Raw genomic sequence first — 25,217 nt, 5'->3', positions numbered from 1 at the left:
CTATGGCTGTAATATGTACGAACGTCTTGTAGTTTGGAAAAATATGAAGGAATATGTTGGATTCGTAGCTATATACGGATGGAAAAATGTGCGTTAAAGTTTCTTACATAAGATGAACACAAAACCTTTATACCCGAAGCGCGAGCTTCCTGTACTCCGACTTGTTTCTTAGCAATTTCTCGTTGGAGATACTCTTCATAGTTGTTAGACGATAAGCAATAGTTTAGAGAATTTTATCTTTCTGCTTATTGTTAAAAGCGCCTAAAATTGGGAAAGAGCGATAAATAAGGATAAACAGAACTTTCTCTTTGTTTGCCTTCATTTTAAACTAATCTCAAAATAACATCAATTCATTCTGCTTATTACACATGATTTTTTTAACTTTTGAGGGATATGCAGTTTGTTTAACTGGATAATATGGAGATCAGCACCACGTTACCCCGATTGAAGGTAAAAGTAAAACGCATGGTTTTAACAGATAACCGTAAGATGAGCTACACGGATCAGAAATCTAGAGATTCTAGGGATACTAAATTCCAACTAAACACTATGTGAAATTATCTCAGTTCTTAACGACCATTTACTGAAATATATTGGATCTAATTCTTTACGGGTTGATTCCGCTTAGAGACATGCTTTTGTAGCGTTCACAAATAATTTTTGGCTACTTTTGTCCAGTAATTGAAATCATTTACTAGTCATAAAACATAATTATAAAACAATGACATTTTGATTATATAACTATCTAATTAATATATAAACTACGGATGAGTTAGTAAGTACAGAGAAGAAAAACTTGACTGAGTTTTTGTTTATATTCTACATGACTTCTCACTGACTTTTTACTTCCCGATCTGGTGAATTGCATTTTTCCCGTGCGGAACCCGGACGAGCTGATTAGCCTGTACCTTCACACTTCTTTTGAGGAAGTTATCTCCCTTCCTCTCTTTAAAATAAGCCTACAAAAAGTAACAAGTCGGAAAATGGAACTCATTTCCGTGCTCCAGGTGCGAAAGGTTTTGTTTATTTATGTAATATATTTGGGTATACGATGGTTTCATTTAGATATAGCCCGTAGTGTATATACACACGTTAAAAATACCCGATATTCAATTCGATGCGGTACCGACATTTTATCTCTTAAGATAACTCTCTGTGCATTTATATGAGCCCCGATAAGACAAGCACAACGATACCAGTCTATATTGCATGGCTCAGCATTCATACTGATGGATGCAAAACCTACCTAAATCTCTACCGTACTATGGAGTACCGAACTCGAATTGAAACGCAACACCACGATTGAGTCCTGAAGGTCTCTGTTCGTTTGAATGTAACCACAACCCCCGTGAAGCTTCCACTAGGGGGCCAATCGCAACAACCGATCTGAAAGCACACGAAACTGGAGTTCTCCATAAATATATGAATTCTGGGACTATCCCTTTTTCGATGGTACCAGTATACTCTTGGTAAGGTTTCGTGGCCTAATGCCACTTCAGATGAGTCCCTGTGCAGACTTGGTCTGATCGCCCTAATTAGGACTTTGAAGCATTCGTCTACTGGATCACGGCCAAACCAAAATGATACAGCGTCTCCCGGTGCCACAACTATGGAGGTACTCCTCTGCCACTTGGTATTGGTTTATCCGACAGAGTTGCTGCCCCGTCCTCCTCACCGTCACCCCTGAGCCATCTCTTAAGGAGTAGTAATTTGCCACGAAATAAGTTAAAGTAGATATCTTTGTTAATAATAATAATATGATTTCCACTGAACTTTCTAGTATGCTGCCTCGTATTAAAATCGTCATCGTACTCCTCACCTTTGTAACCAATATCTAAACTATTGACTCCGAAAGTACTAGTCAAAACCTTTCATTTGATACCTCATACATTTGGTGAAAAAAAATTACACCCCTATTTTAGGTCTTTTGGGCGTATGGGTTTTTTTTTAAAAACCGGTTCCCAATTGAATGAGTGTGGAAGGCTTGAAGTGAGCAGGTAAGGACAGGCGTTCTTTCGGTTCGGTTCGGTTAAACTCTAGAGAAGATCATTTTCTGAGGATTGAAAATGCTAATGGTTGATATGGTCTGATACATACATAATTTTTTAAGATTTGGAGGATGCTTTTTATTACCTTAATTGCTTTGTTGCGATTGTGAAGTAAATTTCTGAGAAATAGTATTATAAGAAAGTTATCTCTTTGGTAGAAGTGAGATTTGTGGGATTGAACCTGGACAACTGAACCCTGAATAGACCATCATGGTTAGGTTTATGTCGAATTTATGACTTTTTGATATTTGTAGGATGCCAAATGGAATATTTCGGTGTTGCCTGGGAAACCTAGGGGCAAATTAGAAGGGATATATTTATAAAATGGATGAGTGATTTATGGTTATATGCAGAATGGTGGGGTGGAGTGGGGTGATGCAAATGTTGCTCGAGCATTCAGGAACTAAAAAGTATAGGTCTTTTCTTTCATTTTCTGTATATTCTTAATCTGTTCCCTTGTTTTTGTTAGTGCCAACTTTGCCGTTTCTTAAGATTTAGTGTTTTGATCAAAATATCCTGCGACAAAATACGCGAAGTGCAGTGTAACGCATTTCGTGACAGAAAGAAATTCACTACAGCAGTGAAGGAGACTGAAGCTGCAAATAGAATGCCGCTAGATGGTCGCAAGTCCTTTGATGGTTCAGTGAAGGACGTTAACGATATGTTTTCCATTCACGACAATGAGCAGCTTAAGAGTTAAAATGAGCACTTTTTCGCGGCCATATCACATCTAGTAAAATTGCAACTCTCACCGGAAAGTTATTCCATGGAATCCCTTCAGTATTTGCAAAAATATCGGATATCTGAAGTCTTTCCTAGTGAAGACAGGGGCCGATCATTAACATCCTAAAGAAAGGCGTTTTGAGTGCGATGAATGTCCGGTGTTTTCGCGTTCCCTGCTGTCGAAAAGTTTATTGCTTAAATAATTCCAGAATGAATCAAAAAACGAAAGGTTGTACTAATCATATGAACACCCTTTTAGATCATTGTGGATTATTATGCACAGTTTAGATCCCCTCTCATTTGTTCTTTATCGATTTCGAGATGCCTTCCGACGATGCCAAGAGGAAATGATTTACACTACTCTACATAGTTGAGGAGTCCGCCAAGTTTGCATTCTGTAAGCCACATAATTTTTTTCGACATGTGGGTTATATCCTTCAAACTGCTCTGGTTAGAAGTCATGCAGGGGTCAATATTCCATTTAGCTCCTTATAAGAAATATTTAGGTGATAAAGGGAGAGTGTTTATCGAGAAAAAGAAAATTTGTCGTTTAATTGTCCACTTTGTTTCAATGTCATAGATTTTTTGCTTTTTACATATATGGCGCGAAAGTTACCTAATATAATTATGAGTCCTCTCATAAAGAGAAGTAGCAAAGATTCAGGCTTGGAGTGAATATTATGTCCTTATCTCATTAAACACTCTGCTTTGGGCAACCTGAGAAATTCCCGACACGGGAGAATAACCCCCTTCTCTTCTCTCTTTTTGGCTCAGTATCGAGTACCATATTCTGTGTCCTTCATTAAAAGCTCTTTCTGTGAAAGTTAGGTAATATAACAAGGCGCGTTATTCAAGGTAATTCTTGAGAAGATTGGGGTAAAAAAGACGATGGAGAATGTTAAGTTCTGCATAACGCATACATTAGGACATTAGGACTTACATATGTATATCGTTGTAGAAAATTAAAAAATAGAATAGTATAGAAAAGTAGTTTTGAGGATGTTCTCTCTACAATGCCTGCTTAAAACATTTATACATTTATGGAAAGAACGTTTAGATAAGCCTTGCATCAACTGTTATGAACGTTAGTGGACCTATAGATTAGCACTGCCACCCTGATTAATGCTTTTTTTCGTTAGGCCCCTTGGACAGCGGTTCATTGAAACCAGCCTTCCTTTCGTAGAGGATGGAAAATCAGGAAACAAGAATTCAGTAAACCTATGTTTGTTATAGACGTTTGTTAAAATTCGGAAGAAAGAGAAAGATGTAAACACAACAATTAAATAGTTTCTAGGCTCAGATACATTAATTTCAGCCCGGGAACGAATTTTCTCTCTACGGCCTCGATATTTAGCATTCTCCCAATGAAACTTTCCTTTTCAAAACTTATTCGATACCGAACCCGATACTTTTTTTATTCAAGGCATCCTCAATTTCAGACAAAGATTTATTCGACAAAGTAATGGGCGGGTATTGATGCGCGCTTGAAAATTTACATATTCTAAACTTTCATTGAACCCTCGAGTGTCACAGGAAGATTGCAATTGAATTTTCATGGGACACAAATAGTAATTCTCAGACTGAATGAAAAATCGTTACGCACATACAGGTATGATGATTTTAGAACAAGTTCTTTCCCATATATAAAGGACAAGATCCTTTTCAATCTATTCATTATTGTGCAATCTCTCGTTGAATTGATATCGTTGAATTCTATCTTCAGTAAATCAGTGGGCATGTCGGATATTCGGAAGATACGAAAACCTTTGATGGAAAAGAAAAGGCGAGCACGGATTAATGACTCCTTGGAAATTTTGAAAACCATTGTTTTAAGGAACACATACACATTGGAGAACGGAAAGGTGCCCACGAAATTAGAAAAAGCAGATATTCTAGAAATGACGGTTAGGCATTTAAAAGCGATACATGGAGCTAGGATACCGATGTCAGAAGTAACCTCTACGACGGCCGAACTAGATACAGTTTCGAGTTCCTATAGTGGTCCCCTGAAACGAGTCGATCCAAATCGACAGTGTAGTGTTAATAATAAACAATCCTGCAAAGCAAGTGAAACCTTTCGTTGCGATTCCATGGATACGGATAAGGAGAATGCCTCACCACAAACGGAAGAAAGGAGTATGCTGTCGAAACTTCATTGGCGACCATGGACGTGAACATGGGCACATCGAAGCTCAATTAGAAAGAAATTTTGTTTCAGGCTACTAGGATAATTTCTGAAAGTGATAATTTGTTAAGTTTGGAAAATAATGTTACAGTACATGTTTTTTACAGCTTTTTCTTTTCCATTTATTTGCTATCTATGTACATGCATAATAAATAAATAAATAAATAAATAATGTATTTATTCTTATCTTAAGAAAATATAAGTAAATAAATAATTTAATTGTTAAAATTTAATTTAACTTGTTTTGTTCTGCCAAATTCCTCCCTAATAAAATAAATCCCTGATAATTAACCCCTAAAACAGTTTCATTAATTTTGAAACGAAATCTATAAAGTAATCCATTGTGGATAGTTTCTCTTTTTTAATTTTCTTATTAGCCTCGGTTTTGTCAGATTCTGTGGACTCATCATCATCGTCATCATCATCATCATCGTCGTCATCATCATCATCGTCGTCATCATCATCGTCTTCATCATCATCCGCATTGCTACTTTCACTGCCCTTTTTTTTCTTTTCTTTGTCGCTGTTGACCTCATTGGATTTGCTTTCATCGATTTTGACCTCTTTTGTTAACGGTGATTTAATTTCCTGCTGTTCAGTTTTTTCATCTTGTGTTAGTGTTGTGTTGCTGTTGGATTTTGATGGTACTTTTGAACTTTTGCTTTGACTTGAGTTGTTTTTGCGTTTTCTGCTTTCGCCCGTGGAGAAGATTTCGTCTAATAAACTGAAACCACCATAGTCAGGCGATTCTTGTCCTGTAGGATAATCAGCGTCATCGTCTTCATCGTCATCATCGAAAAGGCCAACACCATCGTCATCATCTCCGGGATCATCACCATCATCATCATCATCGTCATCATCGTCGTCATCGCCTAATTTGGAAGATGGATACATATTGAACATAGATTGTTGATTTTACTCGAAAAGTTTATAGAACTACAAACTAGGGGCCTAACATTAAAGTGTAAATATTGGATTCGAAACGCTTCTCAATGCGACGTTTTGTAGCATATATCAAGGTATTACCAAAGTGTTAGAAAACGAAGATGAAGAATATGACCTTGTCTAAATGAACCAGACCCCGTACCCCCATTATTGATTCGTGGAACCGTCCTTAATATGTCAAAATTGTTCTATCCAAAAAGAAACTAGATTATTAAGCAATGGTTCACGATTCTGCCAATTAATCGTACCTTAGTTTGGAATGAACAAATTTTAACAATGTTGGTCACTAGCGGTTTTAGGGTCCACTTGTTCTATAGTGTGTAATGGGCTTTGGTTTAGACACATTTCTAGACTATTCGTGAGACTGTGGTTATATCTTACCTGCCCATTTAGAAAAGTTTAAATTGACACGTCTACTATAAGAAGATGAGTATTCTTACAGATCTTGCGTTCTACGACTTCTATTCTGTAAGTTGGGGACAAAGAATTCACTAATAGTATTTCCTGCTTGTCGTAAGAGGCAGCTAAAAGAGATGGGAATCTGTAGGCTAGCAACCAGCAGATTATGAATTCCTAATTGCAATGGAAACGTTATACATTCTCCAGATAAGGACGTACCGGCAACGGCCTTTGGTTTTCGTATCAGGGTACAAGTCAGGGTTTTAGCCTTTATTGATCGCTGCCACCTCAATATAGTGTGCGCCTTGGCAAAAGCGAATTTGTTTGTTTGGCCAGGGAAGCAGAAGCTGCCGCAGATAGCAATGATTTCTGAACTCACTCCCAATGACGAGCAGCTGAAGCTTCCATTTTTCAATTCACAACGGTTCTCAGTATATGACATAAGAATAAAAACTGACATGGACTGCTACTTCTAAAAGAAGGGAAATTGTTGCGGCTATCAATACACTCAAATTAAGTAAAGTCATTGGGTTTGATGATCTCACGGTTGAGTTATTCACTGCTGATCTCGAAGTATCTGAAGAACAGCTTCCTCCACTTATTCTGAAATTCTGGGGATCCGAGGCCTTTTTCAGAGAGTGGAAGGAGGAGATGATCGTTAAGATTTCAAAAAAGGCACACGCTTTGAGTGCGATAATTGGAGGGGTGTCTCCATGCTTCCTGCCGTCACAAAGATAACAACTCGAATGATCGAGGAACGCGTTAAGGAACATCTCGAATTTTTGAATTTTTACTTGCACTGATCACATCAGAACCCTGTTCATCATTTTTGGAACCGAGATCAAATCTCCAAAAAATCCAAGATTCAACGCGGAGCCTGCTAGCCAAATGACTCTGGATTTGGAAGTAGAGGCGGACTAAAAATAAACACCAGCAAGATCAAGGTTTTCAATCTGACGTGTCATCGTACTCTTCCTATCTATATTAACCGGTCATCGAAGGCGTTGATTAATTTGTATATCTTGGAAGCGGGATTTCTACGAATGGTATCACCGAACTTGATGTCAAGTTGAGTTTGTTTTGTGCTAATGCTATTTATGTGTTGCTATACGGTTACATTTACCCGTGGACATGTTGATCAATAGACTGAAATACCAATAGGTAGGTCACACACGAGCAGCTCCATTATTGACTAAGCTATAAGCCCCAGTAACACATGGCGCAGAACAGTGGAGGAGAATCGCAAACGAATGGGAGAATTGGAGTATATATCACCGAACCATGAACAATGGCCCTTAGCCGTGGTTGCCGGACTATTCCCCAATAAGGGGTGGCTGTGCTGGAGCAGGAAGGATAGAAACTAGGGTACGCGAGTTGAATGGTAATCCAGAATTTTTGGCATAGGTGTGAGGGATAAAAAATATTGTTGTTGCTATTTGAAGTATTTAAGGAGCATAAACCGTTAAAGGAAAGCAATATTTATCTGGGTATGACTATAAAATGCTATATAATGGCAAGTGATACGAGTCCGAAGGAAGTAAGGCTAATGCTTATAGACTTCCATGAGGTTTGGTGGCCGCTGCGATGTCGGATAAGCAGTTTGAAAAGATGCAAGTATATTGATTGAGACTTCCCGAGGTAAAAAGTATATTCTTTCTATGGAGGACGGCTTGAAGAGGTTTGTGGATTTCGTGGGAATATCTGTTCAGGAGCAGTGACAAAGATTTCGTTCAATAAAGTAAGCATGGATGGATCAGGTGACTCGAGGGAATTATTTGCGGTTGTTGCTGATGTGGTGTGGGACCGAGGCGACTCACCTTTACAATAAAACGCCTTATTCTGTATCAAGATTGCGTCGGACGGAAACTCTCTCTCTTGAGGTTTGTGTCAGATACATGTATGTATCTAATAATTTCAGGAGAGCCGCTTAGCTAGCTATATCAATTCCTTAGGGCCCTTCAAGCTGCTTTCAGATGTGCAGAAGAGAATTTGTTGCCGGCGGAAGACGAATAATCTCTAAGAGAGTTTAAGACAAGAAGATGGGTGCCATTCGGGTACACATTGAATTATTCCGTGGTGTTTGTAAACAGGAAATAAGAACGGGTTCCCGGAAACAAAATGAACATTTTTAGAATCTAGAGTGAGAGTGAGTAATCATAATTGAGTTTTTCTTCCTCTCCCCCTTTTTACATGAGGTTACTGTCACCATTATTTCTAAGGGGCCGAGGAATAGAAATCGATTTGTTTATTGTAAATTGCAATTGGAGGACATTTGCTTGCGGCGAACTGTTGCAAGTGAAGCAGGCCTGGAATACAGGTACTCTCTTCGAGGAAGCGGTGATTTATTCGTCGATAGCTAAATGAAAGGGAGAGCCAAATTAGGCAACTTTTTCCCGGGGTGGTAAAATCTCCTCGGCATAGCAGGCGAACCTTTGTGGTGGAGTAGGTACTTTGAGTAAGCCTCGTTTTGATACATGGATTCCGCAGCTGAAAAACGGTTTATTAGCCAGTGACAAGACTTTTCATTTGCTCTGCTTTCAGCTCGTATATTTTCGATGATTGTTTAAATTATATTTGTCATGTGGATAAGAAATTAAGGTATTAGTAAAAAAATATGGTTTAGATTAACCCTGTATCGTAGAGGTGTTACAACTTTAGAAAGACACACCTATCTATAGGGGCGCGATGTCCGGCTTCAAACTGGTGCAACTGGTCTTTCATCCGGTAATTAGAAGCTTTTAACTTGAACGTCTCCCTAGATCATTCAACAACTTTACATTAGCTTCGAATTGCATGCATTCTGGTTAGTCTAAAGAAAAAATTCATACAATCCCAAGCGACGCATGTGCTTTCTGCAGGGCACAGAGCCCTAAGGAACTGCGCTAGGTATGTTTTCACGTGACTCCACTCAATCAATTTGTGGTGGCGTTAATGATGATATAATAATAATAATTATCCGTGTATATTATTGATGTTGCTATCCCCCATAATAGCAACATTGAACGGAAATACGTAGAGAAGAAGGTGAACTATGAGCCATCGGCTCGGGAAGTCAAAGAAATTTGGTGTCTCGAGCAGGTGGTTGTAGCTCCCATAATACAGGTATTGTACCTAAATCCCTCACTGCTTCCCTTGATGTCCTGAAACTTTCGCACAGTCTGGTTCAAACCATGCAGAAGTACGCCATTCTGCATACTTGCTCAATGTTGCGGGGATTTCTCGACGGATTCTCCCATTGACCTACCACCGACCACAACCACCAGCGCCCCTTTAGTTTTTAAGTAGGTACGATCGTCCGAGCCTAAATACTCTGCACAGTTCCAGTATTAGGTAAAATCCGGCAACTGCGGAGATTTTGATAACTCGGAAATAATAATTGGGAAAGAGAGCATCATGTATCATCATCATTGTCAGTTTCTGATTCAACTGTTGGTTTTGACATCAGTTATAAAGAAAAGAAGAGGAGGAGGGGCTGGTAAGTATTATCTTAAATTAATAACTCATACTCAAAAATGATGTCGCATGTACAGATGGCATTAAAGTATTTCTCATGGCGATAATAAAATAATAATTATATAAAAATAAGATATTACATTAATATATATATTTGTAAACTTTCTGCGATCCCGTCGTTCACTTATGTTTTCTTAAACAAGAAACATACAAAATGTTCCATAGTTGAAGCGGTGTGCTTCCAGTTTAATTCTGCATGTTATATGTATTTTAGAATAATTAGAACTGTTAGATTTTTAACACAGAATGAATAAAGTATGCATTAGAAAAAGGAAATTGTCACAAAGCAACAAGCTCTGGGGAGACATACAACTCTATGAGCGTGGCTAAATGGAGATCGTCATGATGAAGGAAGACGCAAAAAAAGTAAATTATCGTTTGAATCAAATGAAAATTGCCGAAGAAAAGGACGTGTTCGAATCGCTGAATCCTCCGCTAATTAGTTATTCAAACTTTATGTGGTTTACAATCTTTCGTTATGTTATTTACTTACCACCTAATCCAAAGAAGTCATCATCATCTTCTTCTTCATCCTTCTCATCTTCAGCTGGTAATGGTTCAGAATCGGCAACTGAAAAACCTTGAGCTCCAAACCGGAAGCAAGAAACTCGAAGCTGTGCTTCAACTTCATCGTCAGCACGGAGTTCGAATCCTAAGCATGCCTTAAAATCGTTTACTCCTTTGGCGAGTCCGTAAACACGAGCACAGAATTGATTGTATCCTCCAGGCATGGGAATGCAAATGGGAGTCGACTTTTTTCCTGCAGGAACAATAATTTACCACACTCAGTATACATATATACTCGTATAATTTATTTCCATGTTACCTGAAATGGTCCTTGTAACCAGCACCACATCACCGTATTTCAATTGGACCGACATCTTATCATTGCCTAGATATTTAAGTTTGGCACAAGTTGGGGCACGTACTGGCAAAAGTGGCAAACCAAACATGCGGCAGCAATCGCATGAATACTCACTACATTTACAGAACTTATTTATTGGATTAGGGTCATCGACATTAACAGGATTTGTATCTGAATTCTCTGGATTCACATCTGGACTAACTTCTAGATTCCCGTCCACGGCAGGCGTTTCTGGTATGATTTCATTTGTAATTGGGGTCTCTGGCTCTTCGGCAAGTGGCGGACTAGAGTTCTCAATTGGATGAACATTTGGATCAATCTCATTGCTACTCAGTTTTGTCAACAAATTGCTTGAATTTAACAATTCTAAGTTGGTTTGATTCGTCGATGCGACTGTGTTTTTGACCTGTAATGGCAGCTTTGTGTTTGTTCGTATGACTTTTGCTGCACTGAACGGAACGAGGAAGATGACTATGGCTCCTAGCAGCAATTTGTATTTCATTGCCTTTCTATCCATTTTACATTGAATCTGGAAGGAAGAAAATACATGAGAATATTTAGTAGTAATCATCGCAAGAAATTTGTATGCATATAAATTAAGTATATAATTTTAAAGTACATTGTCAATGAGTTTATTTATATGAGATGAACTTTATGAAGAGCGGTTTCACCTTTTGCGTCAGTTACCTTTCATTTATTAATATATTATATATTGGTAGTTTTTGCTTTCAGTTAATATTTTGAAACGATTTTTATACTGACCGGAACCGTCACCGAAATTTTTCAAAACTACCACCTTCGTCTTCGGTGGTTCAATTCAGTGAAAATTTAATTGAAAACCACAAATTTGACTCGTTTTGAAAAAAGAGTATTTCGGGCTCGAAATTTTAACTTAAAACCTTGATAGAATTTATCAAAAGGGACAAGCCTATATTAATGTTGGGGGGAAGGGGGGATTCCTTCCCAATTTCAAAAAAGTATAGTGATATACTACTGTTAACTTCATTTGAACAGACGTAGCTGTGGAGGGTATTTTAAGGCCTAGATGTCCTTCGTGATTTTTTTTTTATATTTTCGAAATGGGTAGTTTCTGAGAACGATCCCGTGAAATAGGTGGTCATTTTCCAGCCCCCGCACTCTCTTTCTATACTACTAGGAAATCGAGACTTTTCATTTGATACCTTCTATGCGTATACATGGAGAAAAATGTAGATCCCATTTAAAATTTAGAGCGATGTTACAGTTACACTTTCTCACCAAATTTGGTGTCGATTGGTATAACCTTTTCTGAGAAAAGTGTATGTGATAAACAAGCAGACAGACAATGAACCGATTCTATCCCGAATCAGGTTTTTTTCTTTCTGGAGAAAGACGTTTGTAACTGAGGATCCAACTTTTTTGAGTTAGACACAGTTAGACAAGTTTTTCAAAAAAGTTAACTGGCGGTTTCATCCAGGGCAGAGGCAACGTATCAGATACTTTTAACAATTAAATTTGAAGATTGATTGCCAAATAATCTATAATCTAAGTTGCTGCTGCCAATATTGAAAGGTGGTCGCGCTCGTTGAATTTCTGATGCGGCAATAATGCTGGTGTCAGCTACGTTTGAGATGGTGATGGCTGCGGCTGCGGCGGCAACGATGGTGGCTGCGGCAGTGATGCTAACGTCTGGCGCTGCGGTGTTGGCGTCTGGGGCTGCGGTGCTGATGTTTGGTTAACTTGATAAAACGCGCTCGAGATCAGAGGAACAGAACGAGTGATCTGAGGTATCGGCTGCACAGGTTGTTCAATAGTTATGTTTACAGGTGAGGGTCCAGCCTCTCTTTCTTCACTTTGGATACTGATAGTACTAGGGCTTTGTGCTCTTCGGGGTCACCAATTTAACTTTAATATTAATTTCTTTGCAAACCACACTTTTAGGTACACCGGAACATAGACTGGGTTTTTACAATCATTAGACTTTATTAAATAATTTGTGTGACTGTGACTGTTTGCTCGTTAGAGGCAGAAGAGAGTCTCGCTTCATGGGTTTCATTTCTGCCCCCAACTCATGGCACACTTTTCTCGCCGGTCCTCCACTCCCGTGGCGAGCTCCGCAAAGTGGATAGATCCGCGCCATCTATTCGTTCGCATTCGCAACATTCGAAATAAATTTGGAATGCTGCGAATCCTGCCGCGCCACAGTAGCTTTATTTAATCTAAGAGAGGCTCTACCAAGGTGATGTCATGATAATAATAGAAAATGTTAGTACTTCGAAATGTGACGGAGAAAGGCAGTCTTGGTGAGCGCAATAACAATAGGGAAGGAGTTCTGATTATCTGCGATCTTCGCCTGCTCGATACAGTTGGGGACATCTGCTCAAGTAAAAAATATCTCATTGAGCCGCTAAATGCAACATCCCCAGTACTTATCAAACATATTAATGACCATCTTAGAAACTTATGTGGGCAACTTACTGTTATTTTGGTTTTATTTATGTGGAATTTGGATGGATTGAATGAAACCTACTTTTATCGGCTTTGAAAATATAAGCGAAAGACTATGTACTCTGCGTTTGCGAGGCAAATTTAGAAATATAAGCCTCATAAACGTTCACGCCCCTACAGAGGTGACTGCAGAGTCGGAGAAGAATACCTTCTACGAGGCAGTTGAAGATTTCAACAGTCAAGTGGGGAAGGAGCCCATATTCAGGCGGTACGTCGGCTCCCATAGCTTACATAGGGATACCAATGATAACGAACTGCGGATTATTCTGTTAGCAATATCGAACAAAATGTGTGTTGGAGGTATCTGGTTTGCGCGGAAAGCGGTCCACAAGCATACGTGGGCCTCTCCAGACGGGACCACTTTCAACCAAATTGACGATGCTGATTGAACGTCGCCTCTTCTCAACCATGATGAATGTCAGAACATATATGGGGGCCAATATAGACTCGGATCACTATCACGTTGGCATAGTGTTCCGGGCTCGAATTATAACAGCACCTACAATCCGTTCTGACAAGCAGGTGAGAGTGAATACTGAAATCATTCACAACACAGCCCTCCGTAACACCTATAAGGGGACATGGATGCCGCAATAGCCGCAGCTAACAGAGATCCTGGAGATGAAGCATCAACACATGATCTTCACAACCACCTGAAGACAAACATACTTGGCCCCAGCCGCAAGAAAAGTCGGAACGGCTTGTCCGACGATGAATGTAAGCCAACAGTGGAATGGAAGAATCCTGTATACCGGGTAATTCTACATTCCCAAAAAATGCGGGCACGAACTCCGGCGAGTGGAAAAGCGACTTCACAGACGGAAAAAGGAATCCTGGGAAAACCAACAGGTCTGTGCACTCGAAAAGTACAGGAAGCAACCGCACCAGGCGCGGAAATTTGATTAACAGGCCAGTAGGATGAAGCTTTACATATCTCGATGCTTATACTACCGAGACAAAGAGGGAAATCTGATTTCCGACAGAATGAGCATACTGGAGCAATGGGTTGAGTATTTTGATGAACTACTCAACATCCAAAATATCGACGAGTTGTAGGCAGCGAGGCATTATCTGTCTCTATGTATGACAGGGGTGATATCCCGCAGTGCTGAAGTTATAGAGGTATCACGTTGATGAGTACCATCTATAAGATATTCTCCTCTATCTTGCTAGGCCAGATAGTCCTGTATGCCCAGAACATCATTGGCCTATTCCAAAGAGGCTTCACTCCAGGCAAATCAGCAACAGATCAGATTTTCTCTGTGCGACAAGCGATGGAAAAACTGTTAGAATATGGACATCAGTTGCACCATCTTTTCATCGACTTTAGAGCCGGCTATGACAGGATATCCAGGTAAAACAGTACACGGCCATGAGAGAATTCAGTATCCAGACGAAATTGATAAGACTGACTAGACAGATAAGAAGCAGCAGAATTACTCTCGAGACCTTTCAACGTCAACAACGGTCTAAAACATCATGCGTCCCCTTCAATCTGGCTTTGCAGAAAGTGACTCGCGATGCAGATATGAATGTAAGAGACACCATCCTCTTCAAGTCCAGCCAACTACTGGCTTACGCTGACAATATTGACATTATGAGAAGAACAACCCGAGATGTACAGTCTACCTTCATTCAGATCGAGCAGGCGACGTGAGATCTTCGACTGCACATTAATGAAGGCAAGATGGAGTACATGGTGGCAACGTCAGCGCCGAAAACCAAAGAACGGACAACATCGAGCAGCACTGGTCAAACGGGAAGAATAAAGATAGGAGATAACAACTTTGAGAAGAATTTTCGGCTCCCTACATGAGGATGGACGATTTCGTAGCATACATAACGACGAAATAAATATATGAGCGATACCACAACCGTCTGGAAATCCGGCTCGACAGATTGCGGTTGTCGAGTCACTTAATCCGTATGGATGAGGATGATCCAGCCCGGAAAGTCTATAAGGACAATATCTATGGTAGAAAAAGAAGATGAGACAGACCCTGCCTGAGATGGAGCGATGGCTTTTAGGGATATCGAATCTAACTGGATTTTACAGAAGTGCAGTCACAATTTCGTATTTTATTTTATTTTATTATGTTTAACCATTATCACCAAACGATAGATTTGACTGTCAGCGGGGGAGAACTTGTTTTTCGTTCTGTTCTTATTTTGGGTGAGGTTCTTCACATAGGGGTTGACCACATTGTGATCTCGGCCGAGTTTATTCGCAAGGTAGCGTTTAGATTTCCCATCTGTTTAAAGCTTGTCAATGATATCTTTTTCATACTCGGACAATGCAGTGGCATGCGGCGTATTAATTAAAAGGTAAAGTTGAAACAAGTTCCTACAGTTTATGGGCTGTGCAGAGGAACCCTTACCTCGACATGGGGACTTAGACCTCATGTAATAATGTGGATATACCTGTTTGTTAGGGTGTTATCATTGGTTCGATGTTCGCTTATGTATCCGTATTGTAGTTAGCTAAGGTGAGACAAAAGAGTTTTAATTGTAAACTACTACTGGCACCATGAGCACAATATCCCGCGAAGCGCTAAATCCATTACTTAAGATAAAGCCCTTGGATTTATAAATTTAGAGCGCTGCATTGAGAACTGCTCATAGGGTAACACGTTCAGATCTATGGGGAAACAACAGACATGGGGAGCACAGAACATAGGATGAGTTATTAGGAGGACTGAATCTAGTTTTTGCAATACCTTCTGATTCTCGGATGCCCTTATAGGTTTGGTAGGAGATATATTCACAATTTGAGAAAACAAGGATTAACCAAAAGAATGTGGGGTTGGATATACTGATGTCTTCTATACCTGTGGTTCAAGAACACAACAGGGTTCGGTAGCAGGAGTCTATCCTTCGATTAGGAACGGGAAGTGGGCTTTTCCATGGGGTAATATGCTGGATTGCATGCGATCTTAAGCGCAGCAGCTTGGGTAATTGACAAGTGGTTAAAGAGCAAGCGCAATGCAATCTGGCGCGATAGTCACGCTGGACTGAGTGCGTTGAGTTGTTCTTTAATCACCACAAAAATCGTGGAAGATTATAGAAATCTATTGAACTCTATTTCTAGATTCAATGTGGGGGGAAACTCCTCTGGGTATCTCGTTACTGTCGTTTAGAAGGAAATTAAATCTCGGATGTGTAAGCATCCATCTTGTAATGAAAAAGCGGAATCCACGGAATATTTTCTATGGGAGTGCCCCACCTATGGACGACTGGGGCTGATGTGTTTCAGATACAGAGGGTAACATCACATCTACTAGGGGAATGAATCCGAAATATTCCGTTAAAAAAGAGAGTCAAGTACAATGGACCACTAAGGTCTCGAAATATGTCGGAACGTTGGAAGAACAAATCTTGCAGACACTGACCCGATATCGAGAAGCCTAATCGGCTAATGTGAAATGGAATTAGGTGAAAGACGCAATCAAGGCGGCTGCAGAGAAAATCATCAATGGTGGAATACCGTTTCATGCATCTCAAAACAATAATGAAAGGTAGAACAGTGATACATCAACCGATTGAATATAGTACACTAAGGAACTTCGCAGAATCAGAAAGGCAAAAAATTTCTTTTTAAAATATTGGGGCTAAAAAAATGTACAATCTATTTACGACCAATTTGATGAATGAATTGGGCAAGCATGAATGAGTATAGATTAGCTTGGTCGATCTTTACTTGTGCTAAATCAACTTTGTTTAAGACAAAATTTATGTAATTTTGCCCCAATTTAGAGGTGGAGTAGCTGGGGAAAAGAGCCTCTAGTGTGTAGTGAATTGAAATTCAAAATCCTTGTGCTTCATATACAAAAAGATATGTAATATGTAGGGAGAAGAGTGTACGATCGGTGCGAAGATTTACCTGTAAATTACTGGGGGAGGGGAAAATTAACTATTTGAAACAGAGCCAACTTCTATTTTCAGGTTTTGATATGCCACTGAAACGTGTTTGGTTATTTAGATTTCTATATCCCCTAAACTGATAAATATTCGTAAGGATATGAACCATTAACTTTTAAGTTCATCATTGGCAACAAAACGGGAAACACTATTCCCAAGGTCTCTTTCTATTATCTTTCGTTTTTTTTCTGGTTTTTGAAAATTGCTCAATATAAAACTGGTAACTACTTTATATGAATATACTCCCAAAAAAGTAAGAGACTTTCTGATCTAGAGAGCTTTAAGAAATGTCCTTCAGTGATTTTTCGCCTATCACTATTGATTACTTTTGATGGTGACGGTAAGATATGAATATAGTCTGGGCTCTCTAAGGCTTTGTCCCCTTTCATCAGCGGCAGAGGCAATAGGAATAAATTTCATTGGTTACGACATTCCGAGCCTCAGTAGAATAGTTTAGCTTTATACACACAATCACGCCGGATTTTCTAGTTTTTTTGCCCATCTGTCTGTCTGTCATACACCTTCTTTTCAATGTTGATCACTACTGAGACTATATTCGGTGGGGAAGAATTGTGAACTCACACACATGCAACGAATGATATCGTTCTATGTTGAGTTTTATAAGTGGTTCCTATACATGCAAAACCGGGGTCAAAAACTTTTTACACCGAATATAGCTTCGTGGGCTATATTTGTGTATCAAATGAAAGGATTATTAAAAACATTTTCATTATTTTATTTCATAACAAAAATTCGAGAAACCTAAGGCCGTTTTGAAGTCACACATTTGACAGTAGGTTAAATATTCATGATAAAGCTGATACTAAGAAGGTGCTGGGAATTCAACATAGATCTTTGTAGATCTCAAAGTCTCCGACCCGTAATGCTTTACTAGTTTGGATATCCCTTTGAAAAAATAACACAGGATAGGAATGCTACTCCGAGCATTTAAATATCCGGAAATAAAGGTCCATTATGATGACCTGAATATTTTGGCGAATTCCATTTCGAGTGCCAATAGCCTGTTGCTGCTTAAATACGTAAGCGAAAGGCCGACAAGATTGTTCAAATTGTAGAATCCTAGGTTAGATTTGGGCCACTGATGATGAAATAATAAATTCAATTATTTTTCGATATTATGATAATCAAAGAAAAATGCACGGTATAGATATTTGATGAAGGTCATTGTTCTCATTCCACTATATTAAAAATAATAATTAAATAATAGAATGTATTTAAGGTTTTTACACTTCTGCATGTACATCTTTTGCCAATTCATTCTTTCTTAATGTGATTAAGTTATCCAATTAATTTTCAACTTAACGTCAATACAAAATGAAATGTCCAAGAAGTATAAATATATGCTCCATGAATGCTATAAGTTGTCTTAAGATCTGATGAATAAAGAAACATTTCACTGACTTTCCATGTATTTGCAATATTCGTCGCTTTCCACAAACAATAAAAGTACGTTTGAAAAAATTCTTTGTTAGTTCCTGCTAACAATGTGGCATTTGTAAGTGCGATGGGCATCTGTTTTGTATAATACAAATCTCAAATATTGTACTTATTGTCAGCACATGCAATCCTCATTACTTTCTATTTTAGCAGGCCAGTAAGCTAAATAAATAGATACAATTGTCGATATCGGTATGTTTTCATCTTCAGTGGAATTCGACGAGCGCGGTTGGATGCTAAATATAATGCGGATGAAGTATCCACATCACTTTCAGCACAAGTTTCATGAAGAGAACAAATAAAAACCCACTTACTTTGATGAATGTGTCCATGAGGTGAGCAAAATGAAATCCGGATAATATTAAATTCGTTTTTATTTTATGAAAGTTCTCATATTATAAAGTGAAGTAGACGGTACTTACTATCGCAAGAATGAAGTTCATTCATATTTTTTTCGTTTGCAACTTCAAATTCAATGTAGTCAGCTTAATTAAAAGCTTTGCCCAAGCGAGTCGTTTTCAAAATACTTAGAAGTACCTAATGTACATAGGTAATAAGCGGGATAAGATTGAAATTCGATTTGAAATAATCGAATCGTAAATCTCCATAACTCAGCAAACATTCAATTTCATTGAATGGAATTCAGAGTTTCCCGCTTAAGTCTTTCGAGTCTTGGTTATAAGGCGATTGAAAGTATTTGGGAGTTGTTTTGTGTGTTTTAACAATATTAATTGATTGACCATTTTGAATCTTCTAATCTTAGCGTTGAGATTAAAATTCTGAAATGTTACAACAACTAGCCTGTTAAATTTAAGGTTCAATTTAGGAAGTAGGAACTAACTAACTTACAACTGGCGCTCTACTTGAAAAACTGTCTCAGAAAAGGACCGATAAATATTTACATTCACCTACTGCACAGTCCAATGAAATATAACTTTGTTAGTCAATTCTATGGTCATATTTGAAGTGAGGAGTGTTTTGTTAGCCAATGATCAATGGCTGCAAAAAAAAAATAGAATTTTCCGTTATTGGCTAAAATTTGCTTTATTGTGCATATGCGGTATTTTTTTGGCCAACAATTCCCTTTTTCAATGGAGCTTCTTCCGCAAAACTAGGGAAAAATTCTTTCCCTATATGGAGGCAATACGGGTGCCACCGTTTTAGTGTAGCAACCCGAGAGCATGGTTCTGCCTGCCTACTCTAGACCGTATCGCAATGAACGCCACCTCATTAAATGATGCACTTACTAGGCAAGATGAGGAGACAATATAATTTATATACCACGTGCTGGTGGATTTCTGCTACAAGAGACTGAAAGACCAAATCATTAACCGCTTTTTTATCATGGATATCCGCCCTCCCGTTATAGGTGTAGACTTCCTGTGCCAGTATAGCTTGCTAATTTATTTGCACAACATCATTGACCCCATAACTTCCCTTAAGTAATATTCAAAATACAAAGTAATATAGATTCAAAATACCAGTGAAGTAAGCTTTGGCCAACATTGACAAAAATCCGGTTTAACTTTGTTTCAGCCACTCTGTGTACTATTGCGCTTGCTTTTTAACTATTTATGTAAGTTAACTCTGGCTGGGAGAGGTTGGTAGAGTAGTTTCCCAAAGCGGGATTAATGTTGAGGTGTGTACTGTGTAATCAAATCACCCACAAAAACCCCATCAGCCTCTTTAGAAATTGCGTCGAAATAGAAGACGGAGGTAAGAGTTAAGGACAGTTTAACTTATACCTGCTGATGTCTTTTTTATAGCAACTGAGGCAGAACATTAGAAATTCTCGTCCCTAACTATAGTTTTTTTTTTAATTATAATGGTAGCATTAAGGTAAACTTTTTTTTCACTCTTGACCAATATTATTAAACATAGAAATCTGCGGAATTCGCAGTATTTGCTTTATTGAACTGAGTGTACTATGTGTGTTTATTGTACGTTGGTGTCATTATTTCGTATTAGATATTGTTATTTGTCTTTTATATGCATTTTCTTTTCTTTCCTTTCTTTGCAGTCCTATTGAGAACATGGTCACAGTTTTCAATATTTTCAGATTTTGAGACCTATCCTGTTGGTAATTTCATATGTAACATGTTGGACACATGCTTTTTTTTAATAATGTAGAGGGACAACAATGTCAAGCCTGCACACTTCTCCAAATCATTTAGGACTGTTATGCAAGCACGTGAATACAATGCGGACTGACATGGTTATAAGAAGTTGATTTGAGATGGATGAGAAGAAACTATAGAAACTCTTGTCGATTGTCGATTTTGGACGAATTTTAAGGTATTGATATGAAAGTTTGCGCATTGAATATGGAGGTAGAAACCATGTTTTAAAGCCAATTTCAGGAACAAATATCAATAAATAATGAACGACTTCAACAGAGTGATCGTATGACGCTAGCTGCCCGGGTAAGCAATAAAAACCTAACTTTGCTGAGAACAGATGCCTGACGAGGTGTCTCAGAAAGTAAGTGGACAGACTGCCGGTACCAGTTAATAATATTTACGCAAAGGCACTTAGGACTAATTTGTTAAAGAAACGTTATGAATGCCTTCGATGAGATTTCCCGCAACAGCTTTTGGCTATTATATACATACTCGCCTCCCCTAATATAAGCAAGCATTTTAGTAATATCCTTCTAGAATGCAACATTGTGTGCGACAGAATGAAATTTACCATTACGCTGCCAGAGAATAGTTTTTGCAAATAAAAAAGGTGCCTAAAACCCTATCATGAAATTACTAGCAAATGACCATACGACAGAAATCGATGGCAATAAGGAAGTCATGAGGTGTGGGAGTACAGATTCTCAATCATTCACATTATATTGCATATTTGCTGAAGCTCTACTTCTCATGGATGTATTGCTAACAAAACTAAAATTATCTGCTCCCTCAATGTACTCAAGTAGGTACGTCTGGGCGGTTTCCGATTATAACTATTTCTTGCAGCCGCTGCAGTTTCTGCATAACTACTACTTTTACACATTTTAAAATGCCGGCGACTTGAAATTTTTTGTATTGAATGGAAGAAGGTAAGGATTAAATTACATCTTAGGAGGTTAATCGATAAGGAGCAGCTTTTTTTCATTTGGGTTCTTCCGAACTCAACTTGCCAATCATAGAGAAAGTAGCAGTATACATATTTAAATTTGGCTATGTTAATAGGAATTGCATCTACAAAGCTCTACTTGGTGACATTCTGATTGTTATCTAAGGGACCTACGACAGCCCAAAATGTCACGTATTGAATCTGTTTTTGTGATCGGCGCAAGAAGGCTATATACAGGAGATTCAACATCCAGCGCATTCTTTGAAATTTTATGGTGACGGAGAATCATTTCACATTTTTCACCGCGATGGGAGTTCCTCGTATAAGGGCTGGTGTTTGTGCCGGTTATATGATGCAATGCATTGGTGTGCGCCTACCTGGTTGCGAGAACATGGCTACGAGTTTCTGCGAGCACTGTCATAACAATAGACATTGCACAGCTATTTATGGCTTCCCACATCCCAACGGAAACCAAAGGCAGAGCTTCCATAAAGATTCATTTCAGATTAATAGTAATGAATCTTAACGGATTCACGAGACGAATGATTCTTCAAAATTCCTCTATAGGAACTAAGCTGGTGAAATTGGGATTAGATTAAATTTTAACACCAATGAAGATGTTAAGGTTGACCTCTTGTCGCACTTTTCCAATCTGCACTGATGGGCGGAATATTGAAGGGGTAGATCAATTGGGCTATTTAGATACCTCAACACCAATTGAGGCTATTCCACACAAACACTCCCATCCCTTGAAATTTTTGAGCATTCGCCAACGAAGCAATATATAGACGAATGAACCAGAAACTAGTGGAAACTTCATTACTAGCTGGAATATACTAAATATGTTATGATGCAGAAAAGTAGAGGAGAAGTGTAGACTTCTAAGGAAGTTCTGAAGGGAGCTGAAACATATTGGTAGAAATCGGCAATGATGGTCACCAAAGAAAATAAGGAGTCAACGCCTTTCTATTTGATATTCAGGAAAAATGAAAACGTTTAGCGAGTTTTAAAGGCCCATACCAATCAGTATCCTTTGGGACTATTTGGATGATGATGATGAAAAGTCAAGTAAGTCGTACTCTTTGATCTATTACAAACTGCTTGGTAGCTACCAGTATCTTGGTAATGGTTTCAACTCAAAAATCTACAATAAATGGTTGAAACACAGATTGTATATTAACGTACTTGTATATCTTTTGTGCAGTGATCTTGGGAGCAAAATTTAGCGTCTCTTTTATATACAGGTATTTATGGTGCAGCCACAGCCTTAAATTATTCTTTGACATACATCGCCTATTACATTTGCTTGCGGCATTTAACGACTTCTCTTGGTTTCGGTCACTAGATTCTGGCATTTCATATTCAAAGAGTCAGCATTTTATACGACGAGTTAGATTTTATCTAGACATCTAAGCAATGCTTTATGTCCCTGTGACTTTATGCATCTTTTTCATACAGTAAGTCGACATTTTCTGCTGATAACGCTACTAGCGATATACACTCGGCTCAGCACCATTTAATACTCTGTTCCGTTTATGTTCGTCCGATTCAATAATAGTGATGAATATGGATTTGCGTCAGTTAGTTTGAAGTATCTTTTAATCTACTGAGACATTTTTTGAAAGAAGAATTCCGACCTGCATATTCAACTTAATACAGAATGTGAAATTGCAAACAATATTAGCATACAAATGAGGTGAGGGTTTTTCTTATGGAATGGAGTGGCGTTTTAAAGTGAAATGGAGTTGCCTAATATGGGACCACGGTTATGCTTAAATAAAGCAAAGATGCAGATTTGTGAATAGTAAATTAATTGTGGAGTTTCTCTGTTCTCTGTTCTTACAAAATATTTGTTCCGGTCTACATGACTAGCTATTTTTGAAAAAAAATTCACGGTTTAATTTAGAGACTCGATAAAATCTCGAACGTCCACTTTCTTCAATGGAAAATACAATCAATAATAATCTGAGCGGAAGTATTATGTTGCTGATATCTAATTCCAATGTATAAAACAACATGCGCCACTAGCCGAACTTTTTTCAATTTGATTAATTGCAATTACTTCGGATCTGAACGGCGATAATTCACAACATCGGAGGGAATCTAGCACATCTTCTTCAAAATCACTTCAGGCTACACACTATCTCCATTTAATATGCGTCGAATCGAAAATCCACGGGAAGAAAATGGGTTTTGGGAACTCAACCACTCAGATCACCATAAAAATTCAATCACTGCTAAGCCAAAATATGGTATAAACTAAATTATTAATGAAACTTGCGGTCTTATTCTGAAGCGTGCTTTTGGCTTTTCTTTCATTCCAGGTGATCCACGACAAACAGTTGTATAACGGACAACCCAAAGAGTTTCAATCGAGGTTAATAATATCGAAAACAACTATAATTTTTTTATAGAATGCACCATGCAGATATTTTGGTACTTGGTACCATCAATGAATTTACATGTGCAACTTAAAGCATTCCTCAGAAGTTTCGTAATATTCGTATTTGGACATTGAGAAGAATTAAAAATAAAGGGCATTACGAATATATTTAATCCAGAACACCCACAACAAAGTACAAAAGACTCACTTTCTAGCACTTTCAGTACGATAACAACTTCACACCCAGAACTGACCACTCGTCCAGCTTAACTAGTACTGATGCAAATGAAACTGAGACTGAGACTGCTTGAACAAGACCCCAACCAGCTAGCCATCCGGCGAGGTAGCACCTGGTGGTATGCCAGCCGAATATATCTCAAGGTAAATGGAAGTGTTGCGCGAGAAGAAGGCAGACCACAAGAGGAAGCTTACCATCGATCCAGCCATTGCAGCACATAGATGGATACCTTTGCTTCTTTACGGTAAAAGCTACGGTATAGTATTGAGTCTTGTGTCTGCCATCGAAAAGGTAAAGGTAAAAGTCGGATGGTTACGTCGATGGTTCATTTTTTGTGGAACAGATAAACACAATTGAGTGCAATGACCAAATCTTCATTGCAAGCTCCATTATACCGGAAGTGGTACATATTCGTTTCGTACAGAACAGTAATAAGAGGATTAAGCTTGTTTTGAATGAAATTATGAGATGGACTGGACCCAACAAAGAAGAAATATTCGATATTTATGTTGATACGTGAAGGGAATTACTTTTGTGAGGCGAAACATTGAAGTAATTCGCAAAAGAATGACAAAGTAAATGCGTGAAAAACAATTTATGGAGATTCGTTTAAAAAAATTTTCGGATCCATGATTTACATTTTGCTCTGCCAGAGATGTGCGTCAGAAACAGATTTAAGATTGCATCGTCTAAACGCCCCTAAATCCCTTGGAATTCGCGATAGGCAGTTGCTTAGTTTGCCTTCTAAGTAAATCCAGTACAGCGTGTTATCATTATAATCATTGATCTATGATTTATTTGCCAAAGGAAATCAGCGAGAGGAAGTCAATATATGTACGTGGAGCTCCGACGCAGACTGTAGCAGGCGCAATGCGAATATTCAAAACAGCTTTCCGCAGAATCAAACTCATGGCCCCAAGCATCACAAGTACTATAACTTGACCACGTCTTCTTTGGGAGACATTAATAGAATTCTTTCCCTTGTTTTC

The 25,217-nt window shown here is 38.5% G+C and overlaps 2 protein-coding genes across 2 annotated transcripts; one reads left to right on the top strand and one right to left on the bottom strand.

Moving 5' to 3' along the window:
- Window positions 1-4,468: 4,468 nt before the first annotated feature.
- LOC119647033 (transcription factor HES-2-like) lies at window positions 4,469-4,956 on the top strand. Its single transcript, XM_038047774.1, has one exon. The coding sequence runs from the start codon at window positions 4,508-4,510 to the stop codon at window positions 4,943-4,945; it is 438 nt and encodes a 145-aa protein (XP_037903702.1). The 5' UTR covers window positions 4,469-4,507; the 3' UTR covers window positions 4,946-4,956.
- A 146-nt stretch (window positions 4,957-5,102) lies between these two features.
- LOC119647032 lies at window positions 5,103-24,351 on the bottom strand. The gene is made up of 4 exons (XM_038047773.1): window positions 24,199-24,351; window positions 10,640-11,207; window positions 10,307-10,573; window positions 5,103-5,828 (listed from the first exon to the last, which is right to left on the bottom strand). Exons 2-4 carry the CDS (start codon window positions 11,193-11,195, stop codon window positions 5,251-5,253), a joined length of 1,401 nt encoding a protein of 466 aa, XP_037903701.1. The 5' UTR covers window positions 11,196-11,207; window positions 24,199-24,351; the 3' UTR covers window positions 5,103-5,250.
- Window positions 24,352-25,217: the final 866 nt, after the last annotated feature.

Source organism: Hermetia illucens, chromosome 1 (genome assembly GCF_905115235.1).
Source record: "Hermetia illucens chromosome 1, iHerIll2.2.curated.20191125, whole genome shotgun sequence".
NCBI lineage: Eukaryota > Metazoa > Arthropoda > Insecta > Diptera > Stratiomyidae > Hermetia > Hermetia illucens.
This window is presented reverse-complemented; position numbering and strand designations above follow the sequence as displayed.